Genomic DNA, 27,863 nt, shown 5'->3' with positions numbered 1-27,863 from the left:
GAAGAGGGGCTTGTGATCAGTGAAGATGGTGAACTGACGGGCCTCGAGGAAGTGCTGGAAATGCTTGACAGCAAGGTATACGGCCAGGAGTTCTCGATCGAAGGCGCTGTACTTGAGTTGAGGAGGTTGAAGCCACTGTGAGAAGAAGGCAATGGGCATGAGAGTTCCGATGTTCTCCTGTTATAAGACGGTGCTCACGGCAGTAGAAGAAGCGTCTGTTGTAAGAGTGGTCCGGGCGTTAATGGCAGGGTGAGCTGGCAGGGTAAGGCGTGTGATGTGCTGCTTGATAGTGTTGAATGCTGTAAAAGCCTCTTCAGTCCATGTGAGAGGCTTGCGAGAACTCTTGGGGAATCCCTTGAGAAGATCGTGGAGAGGAGTGAGGATGTTAGCAGACTGGGCAATGATGCGGTGATAGTAGTTGACTAAACACAGGAATTCTCGGAGTTTCTTCCCTGTCTCAGGTTTGGGGTACTTCTTGATGGCAGTTACCTTCTGTGGGAGAGGTTGGATGCCATTCAACAAGATTCTGTGACCGAGGAAGTCAATGGAGGAGGCTCCAAAGATGCATTTGGCAGGATGAACTTTCATGTTGTTGTTGTTCTGCAGGTGTTGGAGAAGGAGCTGTAGGTGGTGATGATGCTCGGCAGGCATTGGGGATGCAGCGAGAATGTCGTCTATATAGACAGCGACAAAGTCGAGATTGCGAAGAATGTAGTCCATGTACCTCTGGAAGGTCTGAACTGCATTATGTAATCCAAAACTCATGTAGGCATACTTGAAGTTACTGAACGGAGTGGTGAGGGCAGTCTTCTGGATATCTGCAGGTGCCACTGGAATCTGATGGAAGGCACGCTCCAAGTTGATCTTCGAGAAGGTGTTCTGGCCGTGGAGTTTGTGGTGCAAGTCCTGGACATGCAGGATAGGGTACCTGTCAGGTTTGGTGACGAGGTTCAGGGCTCTGTAGGCACCACATATCCTCCAGTCATTGGATGATGATTTTGGAACCATGTGAAAAGGAGAGGCCCAGGGACTCTTTGAAGGTCGAATGATGCCGTCTTGCAGGAATCTGTTGAATTCCGCCTTGGTTGCGTTAAGGAGCTCAGGGCGAAGGCGGCGAGTGCGTGAGAAGACTGGAGGTCCTGTAGTCTCGATGTGGTGGAAGATTTCCGAAGTCGATGGTGGTGGAGAGATTCGGGGTGAGAAAAGTTCCTTGAACTCCTTGAGGAGGTCGGAGAACTTGTTTGACGGAGAAAGGCAGGTGATGGTGTCGGTGACCGCGGCACGTGTACCCCGGATTGTGTGTGCTGTAGGCTCGTGGATGAGGCAGAAGTTGCTTGGGTAAGCGACGAGATTGTGGAAGGTGAGGAAGTCAAAGCCAAGGATGGGTTGAGAGACGTCTGCCACCACAAAGGACCAGCGCCGAGTGTCGGGAAGACCAAGGTCTAAGGTGGGGATGTGTGTACCGTAGGAGGCGATGGGGGTACCGTTGGCGGCGAACAGGTCATATGAGGGTTGCTTCGATGTGTCTTGCGGTGATGGAAGGATGATACTGACCGATGCCCGTGTCAACGAGGAATTTCCTGCTGGAGATGCGGTCGGTGATATGCAGCAGTGAGATGCCTGAAGTGATGGAGGTTGTGGAGTCTACCAATCCCGGTTGATGTCGTTTCCTCGAGTAGTTGCAGGGAGCCTCACAGCATCTAGCGTTGGCACTGAAGCAATGATGGTACCAGCAGAGGGTAGTTGCACTGTACTGGGAGATAGCAACGGTATCTGAGGCAGGACGGAAATGTCATGGTCGGTAGGACACAGTGCGTGGGGCACGAGCAGCAGCAGTCTTGGAGGAGTAGAGCTGCTCGAGGGTGTCCATCCTGGGGTGTAGAGATTGTAACATGACCCTCATGTCTTGTTGTCTGGTGGGATGTTACTTGTCTGAGGAGTGTTGATCTGGTTGACAAGACCAGAGCTAGGTGATGGTGTGGCCACCGAGTTGTCTGCGGCAGCATGGCGCACAGCAGTGTATTCATGGAAGACTCTGTTTGCCGTGGCTGCGTAAGTCCCCAAGGTTGCTGAATAATCCAGTGCTGACAGGGAGAGGCGAACTTCTGCGGGGAGCTTCTGAGTGTGAAGCTGGAGCAGGATAGTGTCAGGAAGCCTGTCCGTGTGGCGGGAGTTCAGTTTCCGCATCTCATCCCAGAGACGTGCAGGCGTTGAGTTACCAAGGGAGAGACCGGATAGGTCTTGCAGGAGGCTGGTGCCAGTCTGCTGGTATCGCATGTTGAGAGCATCTCGTAAAGCTGCGAATTTGTTGTCATCTGGGGGCTTAGTGATGACTTCTGAGACTTGTGTGGCGACTTCTGTGGGCAGGGAAGACCAGGGCAACTACTTCTGTTCGTTTGTAGCTGCAGAGCCGGTGAGAGCTGCCTCCACGTGGATGAGCCAGTCCTCGATGTTGTAATTGAAGACTGAGAGAGAGGTCCGTTTCTCATCCATCCTATGTCAGTGCGTCACTCCGCGGGTCACCAATTGTAGCGTAGTGTGTGTGTGTGTGTGTGTGTGTGTGTGTGTGTGTGTGTGTGTGTTGTGTGTGGTGCAGTTTAATCTATTTTCTCTTTTTTTTTAGGTCCACATACACGCGTAACCCAAGGGAGATCTCGCGTTCAGGGTGGAGGTGAGAAAGGAAACTCAAAATTGCGTATATTGTATACAAAATGCTGTAAGTTGCTGGAGAGGTGTTGTGTGGTTCAGGAGCTTCAGGAGAGTTGGTGTTGCTGGGTGGAGAACGCAGAGTAGAATGACCTTCATTGACAGTGGTGTCTTCAGTTAAGATCGGAAAGAAGAAGGAAGAAGTAGGAATTAGGGATGAAAATAGAAGTACATTATACAGTAGATGTAGAGTTTAAAAGAATCTGGCCTCAACTAGATAGCTACATAAAGTTTTTCTTGTCATTTCCTTTGTTTATCATTGGTTCGTCAGACCTTTGTTTTTTACTTTTTTTGTTTTCGTTTTATCTGCTTTAACTTTTAAGTTTGCCTGGATTTTGTTGCGGTTTCTACCTTTCTTAGCTACCTTTCTGTGTCTATGCAATAAATGCACATGGTTTTAATGTTAGTAATACTGGAGAAAAAGACAGTTTTGAATTATGCTATACGGATGATCCTGAATTTAGTTTAGTTTGTTTTTATTTCCACTTCTTTTTCAAAGTCATTTAGGTTTTTTTATTGCGAGTGCTGTGTGGTGGGCCATCATATCTGTAGATTTACCTGGATATGATAATATTTGGGTTATGTAAGTCCCGAACCTGACATATTTGCTGTATGCCGCTGGAGGTGAAATGTCTGCTGTGTATACTGTATTGTGTAAAGTGAGGGCGACAGGCATCCTCCTTGGGGGACTCCGCTTTCCAGTTGGTCACTGTAGGAAAATAATACCCCTAACATACAATAAAAATAGTTTATTACAAAACTGCTAGACTTCTGACTACTTCCAGTACACACAACTACCATGAATAACACTCATGTACTTCTCAACAAGGCACAGCACGTCTCTCAAAGTCACCATCACTTGGTGTATCTTTTAAACACATCACATTCCTCTTATACCTCGTACACTGGAGTACCAACAATAAAGCTTCCCCATTATTACAGTTTCACGTGTCTTACCCTCGAGCCATGCTACCACAGGTCAGAGTTAAGACAGAAAGAGACAGTAAATAAGATATTAAGTACCTCTGTAAGCAGGATGGAAATCGTGGGTGGAGTGAGGTCAGGGGCCCTCTGACTCTCTCTCCCACCGAGCGTATCCCAACTGTGAGTTACCACGTCGTCACTTACAGAGAAAATCGACAGACTAAGTTACTCTACATAGCGGTGTTTGAAAATTAGGTTGCGAACCTAGTCTAATCTTCTAAGTTTAGCTTTACAAACTAAGCAGTGACTGAGGTCTCAAAGACAAGAAAAAACTGACGATAAATACTTAGAATAGCAGTACCGGGGGGAAAGCAGATAACCGAGCTTTTCAGTTAACTCTAGCAATAATATGTTTTGTGTTTACATTTCAGACAATTATCTTACTTCTATAATCCAAGATTGGCAACGCTTTCTATGTTTCCATCGGATTCTCCAATGTTCATATATCTAAACAGAATGACTTCAGTTCCGAACGGCCGCCGCATAAGAACACGCGGCACATATGATCTACAGCTGGCAAACAGAGTACTCAACATATAATCTTTTAACACAAAATACTCTACATATAAGATACAAGATGCCTTCAACATATACTCAATACAACTAGGCTCTTTCCTCTTACTGTGGGTATACATAATTGACTGTACAGGTACAATAAATTTAATCATTCACAGTTTCAAATTCCCTGAACATCCTGAGTTATTTAAAAATACCCGAGTCTCTGAGCGAGTATATGAGAGAAAAATGGAGGAACTACCACATCCTGAAGTGGATACAAAACAGACATCTCTACTGAGGGACTCAAATGATTCACATGTTTTGTGAGCGCTGTAGCATAATATGAAGAATTAAGTGTTGAACGGACTAACTCCACAAACGTGACCATGACGTTATTATTTTTAAAGTCTTTATTTATTGAGTTGGAGCCATTATTTATTAATTTTTGCTTGTGGTTGTTATGAGGAAGATCTGTCGTCTTGGCGACCATTTCGTACCTTTCTAAATTCAGAGTATTCTATTACGTATTCTGAAGTCGATAGTTGTTATTCTTATTTTGCCTGTAACTACAGTGATCCCTCGGTTAACGAGCGCCTCGGTTAATGAAATTCCGGTTAACGAATTACCTTCCATAAGATTCTTCACTTCGGTTAACGAGCAAACCCTTGGTTAACGAATTCCTTACAAAATTTTTCCAACATGTTTTCGCCTGCATTTGGCTGCCCACCAGCTGTAGTATTAGTATGCCAATACAATAATCGGTTTTAGGGCTTAAATTCCTTACCATTTTAGTAAATATCAAGAAGGTTGTACTATTCAATAATTTTAAAAGTTTTATATTAAATTTTTTAGTCATTTTAACAATTATTGAACATAATTGAAGTACAGTACAGGAAGCTAGTTTTTTGCGCGCCAAACAGCCACTCAACACACCAAGCTTGGCGTCAGTTTGTTTACCAGTTCAGAGGAAGGAACATCTTGTTTGAGACTCTTCAACATAAATGCTTTTTTCTGTGTTTCCAGTCAAATTATTGGTCGTTTTGAAATATATTTTACATATTGACAATACATAATGCAGTGCAGTGTTGGTTTGAAGAAAATATTCTTGAATTACACCGTGAACTAAAATTTTATGGGTGAAATGGCGGCATGGGGTGACTTCTCTTCCACTCCAATGCCTTCTCTTCTCCCTTCTCCTCCACCCCCATTCTGATTCCCATCATCATCAACCAGGAGCCTTCTACATGCACACCTCAAAGTAAGTGTACTTTAATGCATTTGTTTTTAGTTTGTATGTAATTTTCGGTGAGCTGGAACCAATTACCCAAAAACCCATTGAAACAATGGTTTCGGTTAACGAATTTTTCGGTTACCGAGCAACCTTCTGGAACGAATTGTGCTGTTAACCGAGGGACCACTGTATTAGGGTCAATCATATGCTTCATTTAAATTTCTGTCTTGGTAAGTCCATTTATATTAACCTTCTTCACAATTCCTTAATATGGCTTTTCCCGTTGGTGTGGATGTTGGGACTCCATATCTAGGAGTTGTTATTATTTTCAATCCAATTTCTTCTGCTGCCTTTGGTTGTTTAAAGTGTTCCACTGTCTGCATCTCTTCCTCTCTTCTCTTTGGTTTTCGTTTAGCGGTAGCTCCCTTGGCTGCCGCTTCGACTTTCTTCTTGTCAATTCCTGTTTGGGATTGCCTTGGACCTTTTGGCTCCTGCAATTGTTGTGGTACTTTCTCAGGTTCTCCTTCTTGTATTTCTGATGTACAGTCTCTCCTCGACTTATGACAACCCGGACATATGATGGCCATGGTCGTATAAAATATTTTTCACATTACGTATTTTGGAGTCCCAACGTTAGTGATCGCGCTGTGTACTGACAAATTTGTTGTTTGTAATTCCCTTTAAAATGGCTGGCAAGCATAAAAGTGAGAGTTCTCATGGTGCTGAAAAGAAAAAGAGGCACCCATTTTAGAATTTACAGTACAGTATATGCATTATTTCCGCCTTTTCAACTTACGACCTGGTCGTCGGGGCGGAACCCCGTCATAAGTCGAGGAGAGACTACAGTCGTTCCTTCTACTCGGTTCTTTGCTTGCAGTCGATCCTTCAGTTCTGTGGTGTAGATTAGCTGGAATAATTTTTCTGAGTCTGGGTTATGCGGAAACCACATGTCGGGCAGGCTGTTCAACTCAAACATTTTCCTCAGATCGGCTTTGTATGATCCAGGTGATATGATGAGGGGATTTAAAGCGTGATTTTCTGTTTACTCTCCCCCCCCTTTATAAGGAAATACTGTAGTAATGTATCCAATGTTGTATTTCATTTAATTTTCATATGCAGTTTTTTAATATTGATGCTATTGTATTTTAATTCATGTTCTGGGTCTGATAATGTCAAGAGATATTGTCAAAAAGTTACCAAATAAAGACATTGGTGATATAAAAAAAATTACTAATGCCACAGTAGTAAATTTACCCCAAACATGAGAGATTGTTAAAAGTAATAAATACTTACCACGTTGTCAGTAGGTGAGCAGTCGACCACCATGTTGGAGAGTGTAGGAGCGGCTGTGACTTTGTACACCTCCACCACCTCCACCAGGATACCCGTCTGTAACAAAGAAAATTGTCTTATTATTATGGAGCACACACACACACTAATGACAGTGATGGCACAAATAAAGTTATACGACTGATCGACTGTCGACTGATATTGAACCGGCAAGATCTGAAAATGCAGCTGGGCGTTATGTATATGTCTTGATACTGAGAATTACGGCCATATTATTATATAACATCTTCCCTTGAAGAGGGTCCTCATGTCGAAAACCGTAATTATAAACACAAAGGATCTTTTACTGGAGCGCACGAATGAGTGTGGTGGCAGGAAACGAACTTATATTTCTGAAATTTGAAGAGGTATTTAGGAGCTGCTTTTTGTCACCTTCATAATTATTTTGTTAGTTTTATTGAATATTTATAGTCAATACGATTAATGTACAAAGAAACACATATTGGTAATTTTATAAATCAATTTTTTTACATAATTTGTTTTACGGCCCATATTATGACATTGCAAAAGCTGTGTTGCCTGTCAATGTGTCTTTGCCAAGAGCAAGCTGCTGGAGTCATCTCATCTTACTAATGCTGGTACTAATCAGGTGAGGACATTTACGGTAATTTATTAAACTTTTTAACAGTTTTATAAGTGAGTTTCTGTCTGGAAAATATAAACTGGCAATGTTCTTGCCTAGAAATATTAAAATGGATAGAGGCAAATTTCACTGGGAAAAAATCGTCTCCAAACATTTAAGTTATTTAATGCAACTTTTTAGCAGTTTTTTAAGTGAGTTTCTGGGAAATATAAACAGGGGAGGTTTATGCCTAGAAATAATAAAATGGGTAGAGGCAAATTTCACTGGGAGGGCATTGTTACAAGGATGGTAACATTATTGTACATACAAAAAGACCTTTGATACAGTGGATCATGATATAATATGTGAAATACCACAGGCTCTAATTTTCCATAACCAATTACAGTATTTAGTTTTGGTAAACTTCCATTTGGCTGAATTAGGTGCATAATAAAAGAAGTTCACTGGGAGATGGAGTTTGAGTATTTAATGATAATGTGACTTAAGCATATATGATACAGTATTTTGGCTGATATAGAGGACTTCACAGCAGCTTCCCCCATCTCAGTAATAGTAAGTTTGCCCACGGTATGTGATAAGTTATGCTAGGTTAGGTTAAGGTTAGGATAGGTTAACTTTAACTTATAAATAAAACTTATTAAAACATTTGCCATAAATACGACCGTCACATTATAAAACATATTGAAATTGCGGCATTTATAAATTTGTTTTCTCTAAAAACCACAATATAATAAGGGCATATCAGCACTTTAAGGCCATTTTCTATTATTTTATGCATTACATGTACTGTACATTATTATTTTTTTTAAAATGACATTGGAAACATGTGAAAATTTATATTTCCCCGGTGTTTGTAACTAACAGGTTGAACCGGCCAAAGAAAATTTTTAGAAAAATGAATTGGCCAGATTGCGTCTGGAATTTTTGGAATAATTTAGGAGACCAATATTGACAAGAGGCACAGGCAAGGTTGGAGGAAGTGCAAAGACGACAACACAGAAGACGAGTCCGCAGAATTGTACCTGACTGCATGAACCCATTCACAGCAATGAGCGATGACTATTTTAAGTAAATGGGATATGAAGGGGTAAATATGCAGTTTACTTAAGAGGAGTTCATGTTGGCAATAGTAATTTCTTACATATATTTACGTGAACAGAAAAAAAAGGTAATTGGAACACTACTAAATGACAGTAAGAGAGCAACTGGGATAAATGGAGGAAAATGTTAATTACACGGGAGCTGGTACATGGCAAGCTTAGTTTGTTACAGTCCAATAAACCTTTGATCTAGATGTAGGATAGTTATTTAGTGGGTCCCATATTTTTGACCTGACCTGAGTAGTCACGTCGCCCCCCTTCTCTTAAGCTCCTCTACGTGTGTAATAATAATAATAATTAATGGTTTATTGAAAGAGCTTGGCAGCCAGAAGGCTGAAAATATACAGTTACATAATTGGGGAATGGGTTTCGAATTACAAATAATATACAAATAACATACGTGATATAAATAAGATATATAATAACTAGATGGGCAAAAGCTCAAACTACAGGGCATTTCAACATAGTGACAGTGCAAGAAGTAGTATTTACTGGGAGTGAATACACTGGTTTATTACAAGTTATTGATAATTTTTACAATGGCTGGGACTGGGCTGTTCTTATAGCGATCAGTTCGTGCACGTATGGGCTGGATGCGGTTGTGGTGTCGAACAGCAATTCTCGGGCTAGGGATCTCAGGTGGTAGTAGGAGCCGGTGTCGAGGATGGTGCAGAAGCTTCTTACCAAATTTGCAGATGAGGTCGTGGTGATGGTCTGTGAGAGTCGAAAGGGTCAATGTGTTGAGCGCTTCTTGATATGTGGAGTAGGAAGGGGAGAGAATAATCTTGTATGCCTCTTTTGCACTTTTTCTACGTGTTTACGTTGTGTGGCATTTAGGGAGGAAGACCAGGTAGGGGAGGCATAGGTGAGCTTGGGAAGTATGAATGTTGAGTAAACACTGAGGAGCTCGGGTGCAGGAATTCCGAGGGACTTGAGTCAGCGGAGGAGGTGGAGACGGAAACTGGAGGATTTGACAACTTCACTGACGTGTGGTTTCCAATTTAGTTTGTTGTCTATGGTGACACCGAGGAGCTTCGTGGAATCTACAACCTGGAGTGTTGATGGTGACGTGGTTGTGGGTGGCCTAGTTTTGGAGACTGTTCAATAAATCCTGAAGGGCGGTATAGTCGGGTGCAGAATTGTTGACACTGATCCCAATGGTGGAGTCGTCGACATATTTCCAGCGAGCGGGGGTTTCTCTTAGGGCATCATTGATAAGCATAAGGAAGCAGAGTGGTCCCATCTTGGTGCCTTGGGGGACGCCACAGGTGAGTGACTGAAAGGTGGAGACAGCCCCTCGGAAGCGTACAGCTTGGCGTCGGTCACTGAGGAAGTCTGTAAGCCATGGTATAAGACTTCTCCGAAGCCTGAGGTCAATAGCTTTGTTGATGATTAAATTGTGGTCGACTAGGTCGAATGCTTTAGTGAAATCAATGAAGGCGACAGCTACAGACGTTTTTCATTTCTCGAGATGGCGGTATATGTAATCGAGAAAGCTGACAAGACAGTGAGTGGTGGAGGAAGTTTTCATATTGCCAAATTGCTGAGGGTCTACGACTCCTGCAATATCAGCATAAGCCCAGTCGAACACAAAACTTTCACAGATTAGGCTGGGTATTGGGGTGATTGCAATAGGTCGTAGCTGATTTAAGGATTGTGGGCTGGTTGACTCGGGCACTGGTGATACATAATAGGTCTTCCAGTCAGCTGGGAATCTGGCTTGACTGAGAGAAGCATTGATGATGGAGCATAGGGGCTTAGCAAGCTCCGGGGAGAACTCCTTGAAGAGTTTCATTGTTAAGTCAATGGGGGTGGTAGAGCGTTTTAATTTTAGTTTGTCCAGACGTTTTGCTACTTCAAATTCTTCTACTAAGTCAGTGGGAAGGGGGGCTGGTAGGTAAGCAGGGAGAGTGGTTGTGTCAAGCCGGGGGAGCGTCTGGTATATAGTAGCGAAATGGTTATTTGATTGCTTAGCTGAGTCAATATTAGTGAGATGGCTAAGGAAGGGGAGGGGGTGTGTTGTTGGTGTGGGGATTAGTGTTTGACATCATTATGACCTGACCTCATGTTTAATTAGGTCACCCTGTATATTTAAGCCTCTCCCTGTCCATGTAATCCAGTTGCCTCTGAAGATGTTTTGAATAAAGACGAAAGCTAAGGTGCTCCGTTGTTTCCTTTTTCCCATGTGACTTTATCAAGATTTATCTTATCCACGTTTTGAAAACCTTTGATCTTGATGTATGACAGTTATTTTGTGGGTCCCTTTTTTCTGACCTGACCTGTCTAGTCACGTCACCACCCTTCTCTTAAGCTCCTCTACGGTTGTGTTGGTGTGGGGATTAGTGGATGTCATCATTATGACCTGACCTCATGTTTTTAGGTCACCCTGTATATTTAAGCCTCTCTCTGTCCATGTAATCTAGTTGCCTCTGAAGATGTCTTGAATAAAGACGAAAGCTAAGGTACTCCGTTGTTTCCATTTTCCCGTGTGATTTTATCAAGATATATATATATATATATATATATATATATATATATATATATATATATATATATATATATATATATATATATATATATATATATATATATATATATATATATATATATATATATATATACAGTGGGGTATGCTATAACGAATCTAATTGGTTCTAGAACCTTGTTCGTTATAGCATTCGTTTGTTATAGGATTAATCCGTTCCAGGCCCCCAAATACAACCACTTAACACTGAAAAATATAATATAAAATTGTAAAAATTGTAAAAAAGTGCATAAATATGCATCTAAACCCCTGAAATAAAGAATATCATTAATATTTGTAATAATAAAACAATAAATTAGAAAAAAAAAAAATTAAATTATGTTCGTTGTAGGAGTTTCGTTCGTTATAGCATTCTCAATTTTATAGGTAAAACCGTTCGTTATAGGAATATTCGTAGTAGGATCCGTTCGTTATACATACCCCTTACTGTATATATATATATATATATATATATATATATATATATATATATATATATATATATATATATATATATATATATATATATATATATATATATATATATATATATATATATATATATATATATATATATATATATATATATATATATATATATATATATATATATATATATATATATATATATAATTTTTAAACCAGTTCAGGAGCAGCACCGATCTATTATTCTCTAAGCTTTTGTCATGCAAAACTCGCCGGTGGTTCCTGTAACCTATTGAATGAGCGGGAAGGAAAAACAACTTAAAGTGGCAGTCAAATTTGTGTTAATATTAGTTTTGTTAACACTTCAATAATATAAGAAATAATTGCACGAATACATTTTTTTTTATCATTGACCACATTTATCGTCTGGGGAAATCACGAAGACGTCAAGAAGTCAATCTAATGAAGATTCAGATATTAGGCATAAAAGATCTCATTAACACAGCACACACCGGCCCACGTAAACAACGAATTTAATACGAGGAGCATCTGAACCCGGAGGTCACCGGGTACAAACTGTCAGCACACTTCCGCTATAACTAGCAAAATGTTAAGCGTTTTGTAATTATCTCAAGTATACTTAGAGCACCAGTTATTACTCAATATAGTACAGTATTCATTATTTGGTGATCCGTTTAACAGATTTATTTTGTATGTATGTTGTGAAAGAGACCTAGGGGTACTTGTAAGCCCGGACCTACGGCCTAGAAAACAGTGCGTTAATGTTCGAAATAAGGCAAGCAGAGTATTGGGTTTTATATCTAGAAGTGTAAGTAACAAGAGTGCAGAGGTCTTATTGCAACTATATCTTGCACTAGTCAGGCCGCACCTCGATTTTGCGGTTCAGTTCTGGTGCCCCTATTATGGAATGGATATAAATTCACTGGTCGGTGCAGCGAAGAATGACAAAAATGATTCCGGGACTTAGAAACCTTCCATATCAGGATAGGTTAAAGAAACTTAACTTGTATTCCCTAGAAAGACGAAGAGTGCGAGGAGATATGATAGAAGTATTTAAGTGGGTGAAAGGAATCAATAAAGGGGATATAGATAAAGTTCTTATAATATCCGAGCAGGATAGGACTTGGAGCAACGGATTCAAGTTGGATAAGTTTAGGTTTAGGAGGGAGATAGGAAGGAACTGGTTCACAAATAGGGTGGTGGACGAGTGGAACAAGCTTATCAACTTTGTAGTAAGTGCGGGAACTCTGGAAAGTTTCAAAAGGAGGCTAGATAGATTCATGGATGATAGAGAGTGGTAGTAACTCTCGACAGGAGCTGCCATGCAGAGGCCAACCGGCCTATTGCAGACTCCTTATTTTCTTATGTTCTTAAATGCAGGAAAACATTCTTGTGGTATATTTGACAGTGTAAACAAAACTATTACAGGATCTCATGAAGATTCGGGATACCCGCTTCATTTCACTTGATTATTAAACACCTAATACTAACCTAACTAAACTTAACCTAATCTAACCTAGCCCCCCCCTTTCGCGCTAATGTTTAATAATCGGCACTATGAGGACAAGCTAATCGTATTTATATACTTTAAGAAATATTTACAGCTGCGTCAACGGAACTCTGATCACTGCCGTATTGTAATAACATACAAGAATTGACAAAATTTGGACAAACCTGCTTCCCCTTTCCCCACATACCACCTACACACCCACAGTCACTACAGCTGTATACATCCCTCCACACACACATCGCTTACCAATTCCACCCTCAACCATACGACGTTACCAATAACTTAAACACATACTGAGCAGTGTATAAACATATAGATGAGCACCTCCCGATCTGCTTTACATGGTAATTAATGTTACCGCGTTTACCTCACCAGGTGATGTGAAGGCGTAGTGCTGGGTGTTAGTATACGAGGCGGCGAATGCTCAGAACATAAAGTCATGATAAAGTTTTCAATGGTGAATTAACATGGCGATTGGTGTCTTAATTACCGGATTCTAATTACTAGATGGTACAGAAGACAAAGTCTTGGTATTTAATGATCGACATTTAAGATATGGGAAATATTTAACAACCTGAAAAAGAAAAAAAAAGAATAAATAAGGAAAGAAAAAAAGTAAAATCCAAAATACTGAGTCATAATTGATGGTAGACCAGCTGACAACTGTACACCAATTATTCTACCAATTACCTCACCCATGTCAGTATTATTGTCATTGTTTGCTTTGTATCTATATTTTTCTGACTGAATAATCTGCTTCAATATCATTATCAACCAGGTTATATAGTAACTCAGACAAACGTACCAATGGTATAACATCAAGTGGAAGACGTCATCTACAGAAACAAAAGAGTAGAGCAGTATAGATGAACAAACGAGCAGAACAGTATAGATTAACAAACGAGCAGAACAGTATAGATGAACAAACGAGCAGAACAGTATAGATGAACAAACGAGCAGAACAGTATAGATGAACAAACGAGCAGAACAGTATAGATGAACAAACGAGCAGAACAGTATAGATAAACAAACGAGCAGAACAGTATAGATGAACAAACGAGCAGAACAGTATAGATGAACAAACGAGCAGAACAGTATAGATGAACAAACGAGCAGAACAGTATAGATGAACAAACGAGCAGAACAGTATAGATGAACAAACGAGAACAGTATAGATGAACAAACGAGCAGAACAGTATAGATGAACAAACGCAGAACAGTATAGATAAACAAACGAGCAGAACAGTATAGATAGAAACAAAAACAGATATAGTATAGATGAACAAACGAGCAGAACAGTATAGATGAACAAACGAGCAGAACAGTATAGATGAACAAACGAGCAGAACTATAGATAAACAAACGAGCAGAACTATAGATGAACAAACGAGCAGAACAGTATAGATGAACAAACGAGCAGAACAGTATAGATAAACAAACGAGCAGAACAGTATAGATGAACAAACGAGCAGAACAGTATAGATGAACAAACGAGCAGAACAGTATAGATGAACAAACGAGCAGAACAGTATAGATGAACAAACGAGCAGAACAGTATAGATGAACAAACGAGCAGAACAGTATAGATGAACAAACGAGCAGAACAGTATAGATGAACAAAGTAAAATAATGTTCCTTATAATGGTGAAGTGTGAAATAAGTTCCCCTTCATGAGAGAAATATAAACTTGCTACAGACAACTGGTTCATAGTGGTCACATACGCTGAATGGGTATTATTAGTCACATTGTAAGTTCTGAGACAAGTTTCGCATCACCTGAAGACTCCTAGTTTATTTCACCTGAAGATTAATCACCCTAAAGGTAACCCAACTTAACTTATCCAAATCTAACCTAATCTAACTTATCAACCATAGGCAACATTCAGGAGTAATTAACTGGGGTGTCAAATCTTCAGGTGATCCGAAGTTTCAATGTACGTACAAACTCGTAATACTAAGTGTCACAGATGTCGAACAAACAGAACAAATAAATTCTCAAACAAAGCCTACTGATGTCAGCGGAGCTAGACCTTGAGGCTACTGTTTGATGAAGCTATGCATGCCAAGGCCGCCGAGATGACATACCTGAATACCAAGACCATTAACACCTCAGTTCTTACGATCGGTACGTTTCATTAAATAGGAAATCGGATGCAAAGATACGAGCCAAAGGGACCTAAGGAATAGAGTGAGGAAAATAACTCGGGGATGGACTGACGAGACGCTGATTAGGTTAGGTGTACTGTACGCCATAGTAAGTTACCCCATGAAGCATTACTATGGCTTGTTTGGCAACTGGATGGACGAACGCCACCACAGTGATCTACAAAAACTACGAGACAGCATACACTTGACAATATGTCAACTCATACACGTCGAACCAAGCACAACAAACATACACGAATCCATTATCATACGTTCCAACACCTCACTGAACACCTGACGTACAATGCCTCTTAGCATTCTAGAGGAGTTAACACTGACAAACTAGAAGTATTCATTGGTCTATGGTAAAATAAACTTAGTTACTGAGACCTGAAATATACTCAGCTCACATCCTTTTATCCTTATGAAGTCTGGAGGGATTTTAATTGGTCAAAGTCAACAAGAAGCGTCAACAATAGTGAACTGGAGACATAAATGAATTTTAAAAGACTTTGGTTGGATTAGAACTCAAAATGGTAGTACCGATAAGCATGTTTAAGTCAGAGCTCATAGACTTACACAAACACGCAGACACACTCACACAAACATTCTCTCAAAAACATAAGCAACAATATAAAAACAAAGTGTATACGCACCTATTCTCACACACACACAAGTCTAGAGATAAGTGAGAAATAACAGCAAGAACAGCGCCCTGTGTGTGCCTTAACCTTATTAAAGTTTCAGTGGACAGATATTGCCAACAATGTCACCACCAGCCAGTGATGATTTTTTTTTAAGAGAAAGGAGGGGTGAAAGAAGATTAGAGGTGGAGGAAGGAAGTTATAGTTCGGAAATTGAAGAAATTTAGGAGGCAAGAGAGGGCGGGCTGACCGCCTAGCTAAGCTAATAGTGTGTTAGGGTTGTGTCATGGGTTAGTTATTGTCTGTCGGTACAGGCAATAGACATCCTATCCTATCCCATATATGGATGTTTTGAGGGCCTTATTTCATATTCCGCCGACCCTACTGGCGGATGCTGGTCTAGAAAGGTTGTATATTGCCTGGCCGTATAGATCGGGGGTGGTAATGGATCTTTTGAGATTTGGTAACTTTTTGGAGGTGTGGCGGGCGAGGGTGGGTGGGTGGGGTAGGAGGCAGTGGAACCGGGAACTGGGAAACCCTGCCCGATACCACACACACACACACACACACACACACACACACACACACACACACACACACACACACACACACACACACTTCATATATGAGACATCACAAACACTGACAACTTTCCCAACAACACTGCTCTCACTATCACTCACGGACACCATTCAGCCAACAACTAGGATAGCCTTGAGGTGTGATTAATACCTTTTAACAATACTGCCAACAGTGACAAGGGGTGACAACAGTGAGGAGGTGGGGAAGGTGTGGTGAGGAGAGCCAGATGCTAAGGTATTGTGAGTCTAAGAATCTTTTATTGGTAGTGTGCCAGCCACCTCCAGCTGACTCATGTGTGAGAGAGTGTGTGTGTGTGTGTGTGTGTGTGTGTGTGTTCCTCTCTCAGGTGTGTGAAACCCTGTCAGCCATACAGGTGTAATATCCTGTCCTTACGTAGCAACAGAGGCTAACAGTGTGGGTGTGACAGTATGACAGGTGAGTGTGACAGTATGACAGGTGAGTGTGACAGTATGACAGGTATAGGTGTGACAGTACAACAGGTGTGGGTGTGACAGTATGACAGGTGTGGGTGTGACAGTTATGACAGCAGCGGCGGCACTAACCCATAAATACTGTATTAGTTTCTTATAACGTCTAACATACTCGCCGCTAATGTCATGTAGTGTGAGATCAGGTTTGGTTAAAGCCGTCTACCAAGGACCAGGCTCTTGTATCTCCCTTATACACGACAACCTCCATCACACCGAGATAACCATTATTTTCGATTCATTCTCGACACCAAAATCATGATTACTGAATATCTGTAAATTTATCTTTTTCTTTCAATCTGTATGTCTGATTCCGTCTGACCACCCGTCTCTATATTTGTCTCCGTCCGTCCGTCTGTCTGTCTGTCTGTCTCCGTCTGTCCCTCTGTCTGAGCCTTATTTAGCTGATGTGTAAGCTCAGGGCTGCACAAATCTATAGTGCAGTATGAGACACAGAGTGGGGGACATTTATTAAAGGAGAGGGTCTGGTTCAGCGGGAGGAAGAGATACAGTCTAGTACAGTATGTGGGAAACACTGCCTGGGGACTGTCCTTTCACTGGCCACCATCTGACACACTTACATAACACGGTTGTGTGTACGGCCAGCTATTTATAAGTGGTTAAGAACACCAGTCATGTTCGTCAGTTGGACCAGGACGTGATGTGATTTTGGAATACTGTAAAATGTTCATAGGTTAAGTCAACAACGACAACAGATCACCTGTGAGAGGAGGAACGTACGATGTTCTGGTGCAGGCTGGGTGATGATACAGTAAATCGCAACAATTTTACCTAAAACAGCGTCAAGGTGCCTACGTTGTCCTTTAGTAAGCGTCAAGGTTCCAATGTTGTTGACCACTAAATGTCAAGGTACTTGTGTTGTCATGTAGTAGGTGCCAAAGTACTTGCAATATCGTGCAATAAGTGACAATGTGTTTAAATTAACGACCTATGAGATACAACAAGCTTGTGTTGCCAACCAAACAGCGTTAAGGTGTGTCCCGGGGCAGTAAGTTCGCCTCTTAAACAACACAAACTTGAGGCCCTCGTGGAACACACTCGCCAAAGTTTGTTTTACCCATGGAGGTATAGTTTTACCGGCCACCCCAGATGGCACACGGAGGGGGGGGGGGGGCAAAAGTGAATCAAGGTGTACCGTCGTTGAGCAAACAATGTCAAGGTACAGGTCCCCTGCAGCTCTCTCCCGCTCCAGCCACCACAACCACCCTCCTCTTGTTAAACGAGGATACCTTCGCTAGTTCTACTTTTTTTAACGGGGATTAGCCCACCCAGGCACAGGTCACTGACCCACATCGGGGCCTGGGGAGCGAAAATTTAATAATAATAAAAATAATAATAATAATAATAATAATATTAATATTAATAATAATAATAATAATAATTCATAGTAAATAAAATTTATAATAAATAATACAAAATTGAAAATAAAATAATAATGATAATAATAATAACACTAATAATAATAATAATAATAATAATAATAATAATAATAATAATAATAAAGATAATAATAAATAACCATAAAGAAATCAAAAGTGATAAACAATATATGTATGTTGTGTAGCCAAAGTAACAGAAACAATTGAGACCCTGCAATTGTGTGTAAATGAGGCAGAAAGTCAGATCAACAGCCTGGAACTTGGTCACAAATTTTGTGAAGCCATATGGCAGCAGGGTCGACCATTAGACAACACATTATGCTTCCAATATCTTCCCAGGCGATGTTACTAAACTAACCAAAAATATACCTTCATGTGTCCCATAGAATACGAATCTGAGTTTGGACGGTCAAGCGCTCATATCGTTATTTGTTTTCGTCAACAGAACTAAGAGAACGTATCTAGTAACATTCTCAACAATATTCTGATCCAGTGTTAGCCAGCATCTTTGGGCTGGCCACTCTAACCCTAAAATGCTATAGTGACGGATCTTAAACAATGTTGACATGTGATGCTATAACACAGGTAAACAACGATATACAGTGTGGGCGTGGTGTGTGTGCTATAGTTGTTTACCACGACCCAACCACCGTCACACACACACACACAGCTGGTTGACGTGTTTAAAGAACGTGTTACTACATTTTCTAGTGTTGTACGACCTTGTGTTAATAAGGTTAAGAGAGTAAGTTGTATTATAATTAACTACTGGCAGTTCTTTCCTTGTTTTTATCTCGGGAGTCGAAAGTAACGCTGACTGAACTTCCGCCGTGGCAGTTGGCAGGCAGATGTGTGTGTGGGGGGTTGTGTGGGGTGTGTGTTGTGAAGTAACTCCAACATACTAAGTGGCTGTAAAACAAAAGAACTCTCAGAAGCGTTCAATAATATCAGTAGCCGCAGCCCTCCAAATGTCGAGTAGCGGCGACTAAATACACTTGGCTTGAATGTTGACGGAGGAGCCTAACCTAACCGTCCAACATACACCTTGACTTATTCTCTACAGTCCTCCGCTCGTCGTGTGCTGGGAGGCTGAGGTAACGAGAGAGAGAGAGAGAGAGAGAGAGAGAGAGAGAGAGAGAGAGAGAGAGAGCAATAAAGCTTATAAATCTCTCTCTCACACACACACACGAGCGTAAAAAATTATACACTCGACACACAACGCACTCTGGCAGTTTTCCATCACAACAAAGGTCACCAGGACAGGTACGATTGGGACGGACACACACACACACACACACACACACACATATTTTAGCCGCCATGTTTGTGTGGTGGGTTAAGTGAGGAGCTTATTAGATACGTGTATTCATTCCTTAGTTACTGGTAATTAAGTCAGGTATATACAGTATGTCTTTCTGTGTCTGTCTGTCAGAGTTTCAGTCTTATTGTATGCTACTCTCTCATCCTCCAACACCCTCATCCTCCTCCATCGTCCCTTATCCTCATCCTCCAACATACTCCTCCTCCTCCTCCATCATCCACCAACATACTCATCCTCCTCCATCATCCTCCAACATACTTCTCCTCCACCATCCTCCTCCAACATACTCATCCTCCTCCATCATCCTCCACCATCCTCCTCCAACATCCTCCTCCATCATCCTCCATCATCCTCCTCCACCATCCTCCAACATACTCATCCTCCTCCATCATCCTCCAACATACTCATCCTCCTCATCCTCCAACATACCTCCTCCTCCATCATCCACCAACATACTCCTCCTCCTCCATCATCCACCAACATACCCTCCTCCTCCATCATCCACCAACATACCTCCTCCTCCATCATCCACCAACATACTCCTCCTCCTCCATCATCCCCTCCAACATACTCATCCTCCTCCATCATCCACCAACATACTCCTCCTCCTCCATCATCCTCCAACATACTCCTCCTCCTCCATCATCCACCAACATACTCATCCTCCTCCATCATCCACCAACATACTCCTCCTCCTCCATCATCCTCCAACATACTCCTCCTCCTCCATCATCCACCAACATACTCATCCTCCTCCATCATCCACCAACATACTCATCCTCCTCCATCATCCACCAACATACTCCTCCTCCATCAATGTCAGAGCTCCAGCAAGACAAATAAGAAGCATAAATTTCAGACAAATTCTACTACAGAAACAACTACTACAACAATAACAACTACTACAACAAAAACAACAACAATTACTCCTACAACAATAACAACAACTACAACAACTACTACAACAACAACAACAACAATTACTACTACAACAATAACAACAACTACAACTACTACAACAATAACAACAACTACAACAACTACAACAACAACAACAACTACTACAACAATAACAACAACTACTACAACAATAACAACAACTACAACAAAAACAACAACAATTACTACTACAACAATAACAACAACTACAACAACTACTACAACAATAACAACTACTACAACAAAAACAACAACAATTACTAATACAACAATAACAACAACTACAACAACTACTACAACAACAACAACAACAACAATTACTACTACAACAATAACAACAACTACAACAACTACAACTACTACAACAATAACAACTACAACAACTACAACAACAACAACTACTACAACAATAACAACAACTACTACAACAATAACAACAACTACAACAAAAACAACAACAATTACTACTACAACAATAACAACTACAACAACTACTACAACAATAACAACTACTACAACAAAAACAACAACAATTACTAATACAACAATAACAACAACTACAACAACTACTACAACAACAACAACAACAATTACTACTACAACAATAACAACTACTACAACAACTACAACTACTACAACAATAACAACAACTACAACAACAACAACAATTACTACTACAACAATAACAACTACTACAACAAAAACAACAACAATTACTAATACAACAATAACAACAACTACAACAACTACTACAACAACAACAACAACAATTACTACTACAACAATAACAACAACTACAACAACTACAACTACTACAACAATAACAACAACTACAACAACTACAACAACAACAACTACTACAACAATAACAACAACTACTACAACAATAACAACTACAACAAAAACAACAACAATTACTACTACAACAATAACAACAACTACAACAACAACTACTACAACAAAAACAACAACAATTACTAATACAACAATAACAACAACTACAACAACTACTACAACAACAACAACAACAATTACTACTACAACAATAATAACAACAACAACAACTACAACTACTACAACAATAACAACAACTACAACAACAACAACTACTACAACAATAACAACAACTACTACAACAATAACAACAACTACAACAAAAACAACAACAATTACTACTACAACAATAACAACAACTACAACAACAACTACTACAACAATAACAACTACAACAACAACAACAACAACTACTACAACAACAACAACAACTACTACAACAATAACAACAACTACAGCAACAACTACTACAACAATAACAACAACTACAACAACAATAACAAAAACTACAACAACAACTACTACAACAATAACAACAACTACAACAACAACAACAACAACAAATACTACAACAATAACAACAACTACAACAACAACTACAACAACTACAACAACAACAACTACTAAAACAATAACAACAACTACAACAACTACAACAACTACAACAACAACAACTACTACAACAATAACAACTACTACAACAATAACAACAACTACAACAACAACTACTACAACAATAACAACAACTACAACAACTACAACAACAACTACTACAACAACAACAACAACTACAACAACAACAACAACAACTACTACTACAACAATAACAACTACAACAACTACAACAACAACAACAACAACTACTACAACAACAACAACTACTACAACAATAACAACAACTACAACAACTACAACAACTACAGCAACAACTACTACAACAATAACAACAACTACTACAACAATAACAAAAACTACAACAACAACTACTACAACAATAACAACAACTACAACAACAACAACAAATACTACAACAATAACAACAACTACAACAACAAACAACAACTACAACAACAACTACTACAACAACAACAACAACAACAACAACTACTACAACAATAACAACAACTACAACAACTACAACAACAACTACTACAAACAATAACAAACAACTACAACTACAACAACAACTACTACAACAATAACAAATAACAACAACAACAACTACAACAACAACAACAACTACAACAACAACTACAACAACAACTACTACAACAACAACAACAACTACAACAACAACAACAACAACTCACTACAAATAATAATAACTACACAACTGCAAATAACAACTACAAAACAACAACTAAAAACAATAACAACAACAAACTAACAACAACTACAACTACTACAACAATAACAACAACTACAAACAACCACAACAACAACAACAACAACAACTACTACTAAACAATAAACAACTAACAACAACTGGCTAAACAATAACACAACAATAACAATAACTACAAAACAACTACAACAACAACAACAACTACAACAACTACAACAACTACTACAACAACAACTACTACAACAATAACAACAACAACTACTACAACAATAACAACTACAACAACTACAACAACAACAACTACAACAACAACTACAACAACAACAACTACAACAACTACAACAACTACAACAACTACAACAACTACTACAACAACAACAACTACAACAACTACAACAACAACAACAACAACTACAACAACTACAACAGCTACAACAACTACAACAAATGGTTAGTAGAGTTGATTTTAAAAAAAGTGAAAATATTAAATATATGACAAATAAAAAGAGAGAGAGAGAGAGAGAGAGAGAGAGAGAGAATGGCCTGGTTGGCGACGCTGAGGCTGGCCGGGGACCGGAGTGCCCGCCGGTGTCTGTGCCTGGCCAGGTCGTCCGCCGTCAGACTGTCTGTGTCTTTCTGTGACTGTGGAGAGATGTGATTGCCTGTGTCTGTGTCTCTGGGAAGTGTGTGTGTGTGTGTGTCAAGTGGCTATCGTTTTCCACTTAACATGCCATTATGTTCAACAAGAGGAAAATCCTCGACAAGTTCTCTATCTTAATTCCAGGTTAATATGACTTCTTTTCCTTGTGTGTGTGTTGTGGTGCCAGGGAGAATGTGTGAAGGTTACAGGTCAAGTAGCACATGTGAACAGGGAGTGTGTGAAGGTTACAGGTCAAGTAGCGCATGTGAACAGCTCATATGTGATTATTTATATTACTATTATTAGTATTCTGTTACTGTGTGTCGTAGATGAAGTTGATTATTATTATCATTATTTACTCCATATATGTATTACATGACCTCTCTGAAATTAGGCTAACACCAAAATGGCGGCCAAATTAACGTGAAAATTACCTCGACTTTCTACAGTAACCGGCTGCGTTCTCTTATCAGTGACAGGTGGGATATGACGTAAAGCCCAAATTCTCAAAATATCGTAACTTTATTTTTCTACCTTAACGGGATAAACGGTTATTACCATACGACGATAGCAGCTGAAAATAGTGTCGTTATCAGGGAACTACAGAACGTAAACAACAACACTATAGAAGAGCTTGGAGACGCCACTAACGCACCCCCACCCCACCTATCCCACCCCGCCCCACCCCCCACCCCCCCCCCACCACCCCCTTACCCCAACTGCCCCAACTGGATCACACTACCAAGTCGATAATTAATCCACGACATCTTCCCCTTCCTACGTCACCCCTCCCCTCCCTACGTCCCCCCTCCTCTCTAAACGACCCAGAAACTGTCAGTATCTTAAAGTAACACAAACTCTCAGATTTTACTTCTAATGTGATAGGTTTACAGCCTAGTGAAGGTTTTCCTCGCCTCCCTCTGCGCCATGACTGGGGATTACCGGGAAGGATGATACTGGTACACTTAAGGAAGACCCGGTAAAATTTTCCCCCCCAAGAACTTTATGTTATTGATATTTATTGCGTATTTAATGAGAGTTTAGGTCCTAGACTTCCACTACATCTCACTCAGTAGGTTGGGTTGGGTTAGGTTAGGTTAGGTTAGGTTATATGAATGGGGAATATCTGCAGACTCGGTTCAAGCTCAGGGCAAGAAGGTTAGTAACTGGGTAGATAGATGAGGGAGTACACACACACACACACACACGTGAAACCATTAACCCCCTTCGCCTTCTGGTGGGTATTGGCTTAGCTGCTGCTGGAGGAGTTAACAGTTGTTCTGGTTCCTGTAGTAGTGGTTGTAGCAGGTGTGGTGAGGTTAGGTTAGGGTGTGTAGTGTCCAAGGTGGCGTTCAATCCAACATGTTTCGACTCGGGATGTTTTAAGCTGTGACTCTTACACTTGGACGTCCTCACACACTCTCGCTGGGCAACACTCACATTCACTTCATTCCTCCAACAGTAGGGCAGGAGGACTGCTGCCCACTGTCAACACAACCAAGGACGCCATGCTCAACATTTCTCAGAGGAACATTGTTATACGCACACACACACACACAGTCAAGTGTGTGTGTGTGTGTCGCCCACCACATCGTCTTCAGGAACTACCAAGAGGGATGGTGACGTGAGGGGCGTGAAGCTTGTCGTCAGTGTGACTGTGATCTAACAAGACGTTTAATCTCAACCGTAAAACGTCCACTCCACAGTATCTCTCTACCACGCGTGAGAGAGAGAGAGAGAAAGAGAGAGAGAGAGAGAGAGAGAGAGAGAGGACATCTATGTATCACGATCTTAACCAGACAGTCACGTAGTAAAAACATGATAGCAGCAGGCAAGCACGGGGGAAGGGAGGGGAGGCGGGTGCGTGTCAGTGAGTGGTGTGTTACCTGTAGCGCTCTCTCATTTAACTTAATAACAGGTGGGGTCAGCTCGTACAGCCCTGCGCCAGAGTAGGAACAACAATAATAATCCCTTCTTCCTAACTTAACGTTCAGTACGCCACTAGTTCTACCCGACGAAGAACTTAATTCCCAGGACTGTCTGGTGTAGAGTTTAACCAGTTCAAACGTGTCAGCATCACACACAGGACAATAACCCGCCGGAGTGTTTATTTCTCAACAGACATCACCCAACACCTGAAGAGCATAACAAATAAAATCCCACCATCCAAAGTGTCTGATCACCTGAAGAATATCCTTAATGTACAGTACACCTCACCTGTGCTTTATGTACCACTGTGTACTCAACACCTGTCGTAACTTACCGTACAGGGTGTCTCATAACTCACACACCATACCGTACAGGGTGTCTCATAACTCACACACCATACCGTACAGGGTGTCTCATAACTCACACACCATACCGTACAGGGTGTCTCATAACTCACACACCATACCGTACAGGGTGTGTCATAACTCACACACCATACCGTACAGGGTGTCTCATAACTCACACACCATACCGTACAGGGTGTCTCATAACTCACACACCATACCGTACAGGGTGTCTCACACCAAACCACGTACAGGGTGTCTCATAACTCACACACACCATACCACGTACAGGTGTCTCTGCTCCACACACCATACCGTACAGGGTGTCTCATAGCTCACACACCATACCGTACAGGGTGTCTCACTTTCACACACCATACCCATCCAGGGTGTCTCACTTAACTCACACACCATACCGTACAGAGGTGTCTCATAACTCACACACCATACCGTACAGGGTGTCTCATAACTCACACACACCATGCAAAGCACAGGGTGTCTCATAACTCACACCATACCCGTACAGGTGTCTAACTCACACACACCATACCATGCAAAGGGTGTCTCATAACTCACACACCACTTACCATACAGGGTGTCTCATAACTCACACACCCATACCGTACAGGGTGTCTCATAACTCACACACCATACCGTACAGGGTGTCTCCGCTCACACACCATACCGTACAGGGTGTCCTCATAACTCACACACCATACCGTACAGGGTGTCTCACCAACTCACACACCATACCGTACCAGGGTGTCCGCCAACTCACACACCATACCGTACAGGGTGTCTCATAACTCACACCGCACCGTACCAGGGTGTCTCATAACTCCCACACACCATACAGTACAGGTGTCTCCATAACTCACACACCATACCATGCAGGGTGTCTCATAACTCACACACACCATACCGTACAGGGGTGTCTCATAACTCACACACACCATACCGTACAGGGTGTCTCATAACTCACACACCATACCGTACAGGGTGTCTCATAACTCACACACCATACCGTACAGGGTGTCTCATAACTCACACACCATACCGTACAGGGTGTCTCATAACTCACACACCATACCGTACAGGGTGTCTCATAACTCACACACCATACCGTACAGGGTGTCTCATAGGTCACACATCATTGTGAAATACATATTCTTATCGATATATTTTTATCTCTGTATAATTGATATGTTTTGTAAAGCTTTGTGATAAACAGTGTGGCAATACAGTTCGTTGTGTAAAAACGCATTGTGTGGTGTGCTGACGCATAGTGTGGGGCAGTGACGCATAGTGTAGGGCAGTGACGCATAGTGTAGGGCAGTGACGCATAGTGTGGTGTAGTACTGCGGTGTAACTGTGGTGCTGCTTGGTGGCAGAGCAGAAGGGGAGCGTCCCTCCCTTTTCCCCTTACCCTCTCCCCTCCCTCTTCCACCTACCCATTCCCCTCCATTCTCCACATCTTCCCCTCCCCTCTTACTCCTCCCCTATTACCCCAACTCCCCCTTTCTAACGGACCCTCGATATAACGGACTTTCTTCACAATAAACTCCGTTAAATAGAGTTTTCACCATTTAATACCCTATATATAGTACAACCTTCATTACTGTATGTTGAAATAAATTAATGGAAACAAAAGGGATTCACCTGAAGATTAACCTAACCTAACCTAACCTAACCTAACCTCATAACCTAACCTAACCTTACCTCATCCCCCGAATAGTGTTAGCTGGGGGTGGAGTAATCTCCCAATAAAAAAATGTGATAAGAAAGAAATTACTATATTATTTACAACTGACAGCCATTTGAGTTAAGCCATGTGAGGGAGTTGTTGTTCATCCTGGAAGAAGACATGGCTGGTGAGTGGTGTTCTTGTTCATCCTGTAGAGAGAAATGTATGGCCATATTCTTGTTCATCCTGGGATAAGACACAAGCAAGTACGTTCTTGATCATCCTGGGAGAAAGATACAAGCGGTCACGTTCTTGATCACCCTGGGAGAAAGACACAAGCGGCCACATTCTTGATCGTCCTGGGAGAAAGACACGAATGGTCAAGTTCTTGATCGTCCTGGGAGAAGGAAGGAGAGGTGGGGCGGACTGCGGTCTTGGATGCAGGAGTAGAGTACAGCAGCACCAGCGGCGGCAGTCAATACCCCAGGAGTCCTCCACCATCAGGCGAACGGAGTGAAGGAGGGAGAGACGGGGGGCCTCGTCTCCTCCACGACTGGGTGAAAGGCGGAGGTAAACACTTGGGAAAGGAGGAACAGAAGAAATGCAAACGGAAGGAGGGAGGGGGGAGGGAGAAG

General features: G+C 41.2%; 1 protein-coding gene across 2 annotated transcripts in view; it reads right to left on the bottom strand.

The window, feature by feature from the left end:
* LOC121868805 overlaps positions 1-27,863 on the bottom strand; it is a 213,782-nt gene that overhangs the window by 129,170 nt on the left and 56,749 nt on the right. For both annotated transcript variants that reach the window (XM_042369754.1, XM_042369756.1), the window contains exon 2: positions 6,713-6,810. In XM_042369754.1, the coding sequence (XP_042225688.1) occupies positions 6,713-6,810 (98 nt within the window). The remainder of the gene's footprint in view (positions 1-6,712; positions 6,811-27,863) is intronic.

This window comes from Homarus americanus, unplaced genomic scaffold (genome assembly GCF_018991925.1).
Source record: "Homarus americanus isolate GMGI-L3 unplaced genomic scaffold, GMGI_Hamer_2.0 scaffold30535, whole genome shotgun sequence".
Lineage (NCBI taxonomy): Eukaryota > Metazoa > Arthropoda > Malacostraca > Decapoda > Nephropidae > Homarus > Homarus americanus.
This window is presented reverse-complemented; position numbering and strand designations above follow the sequence as displayed.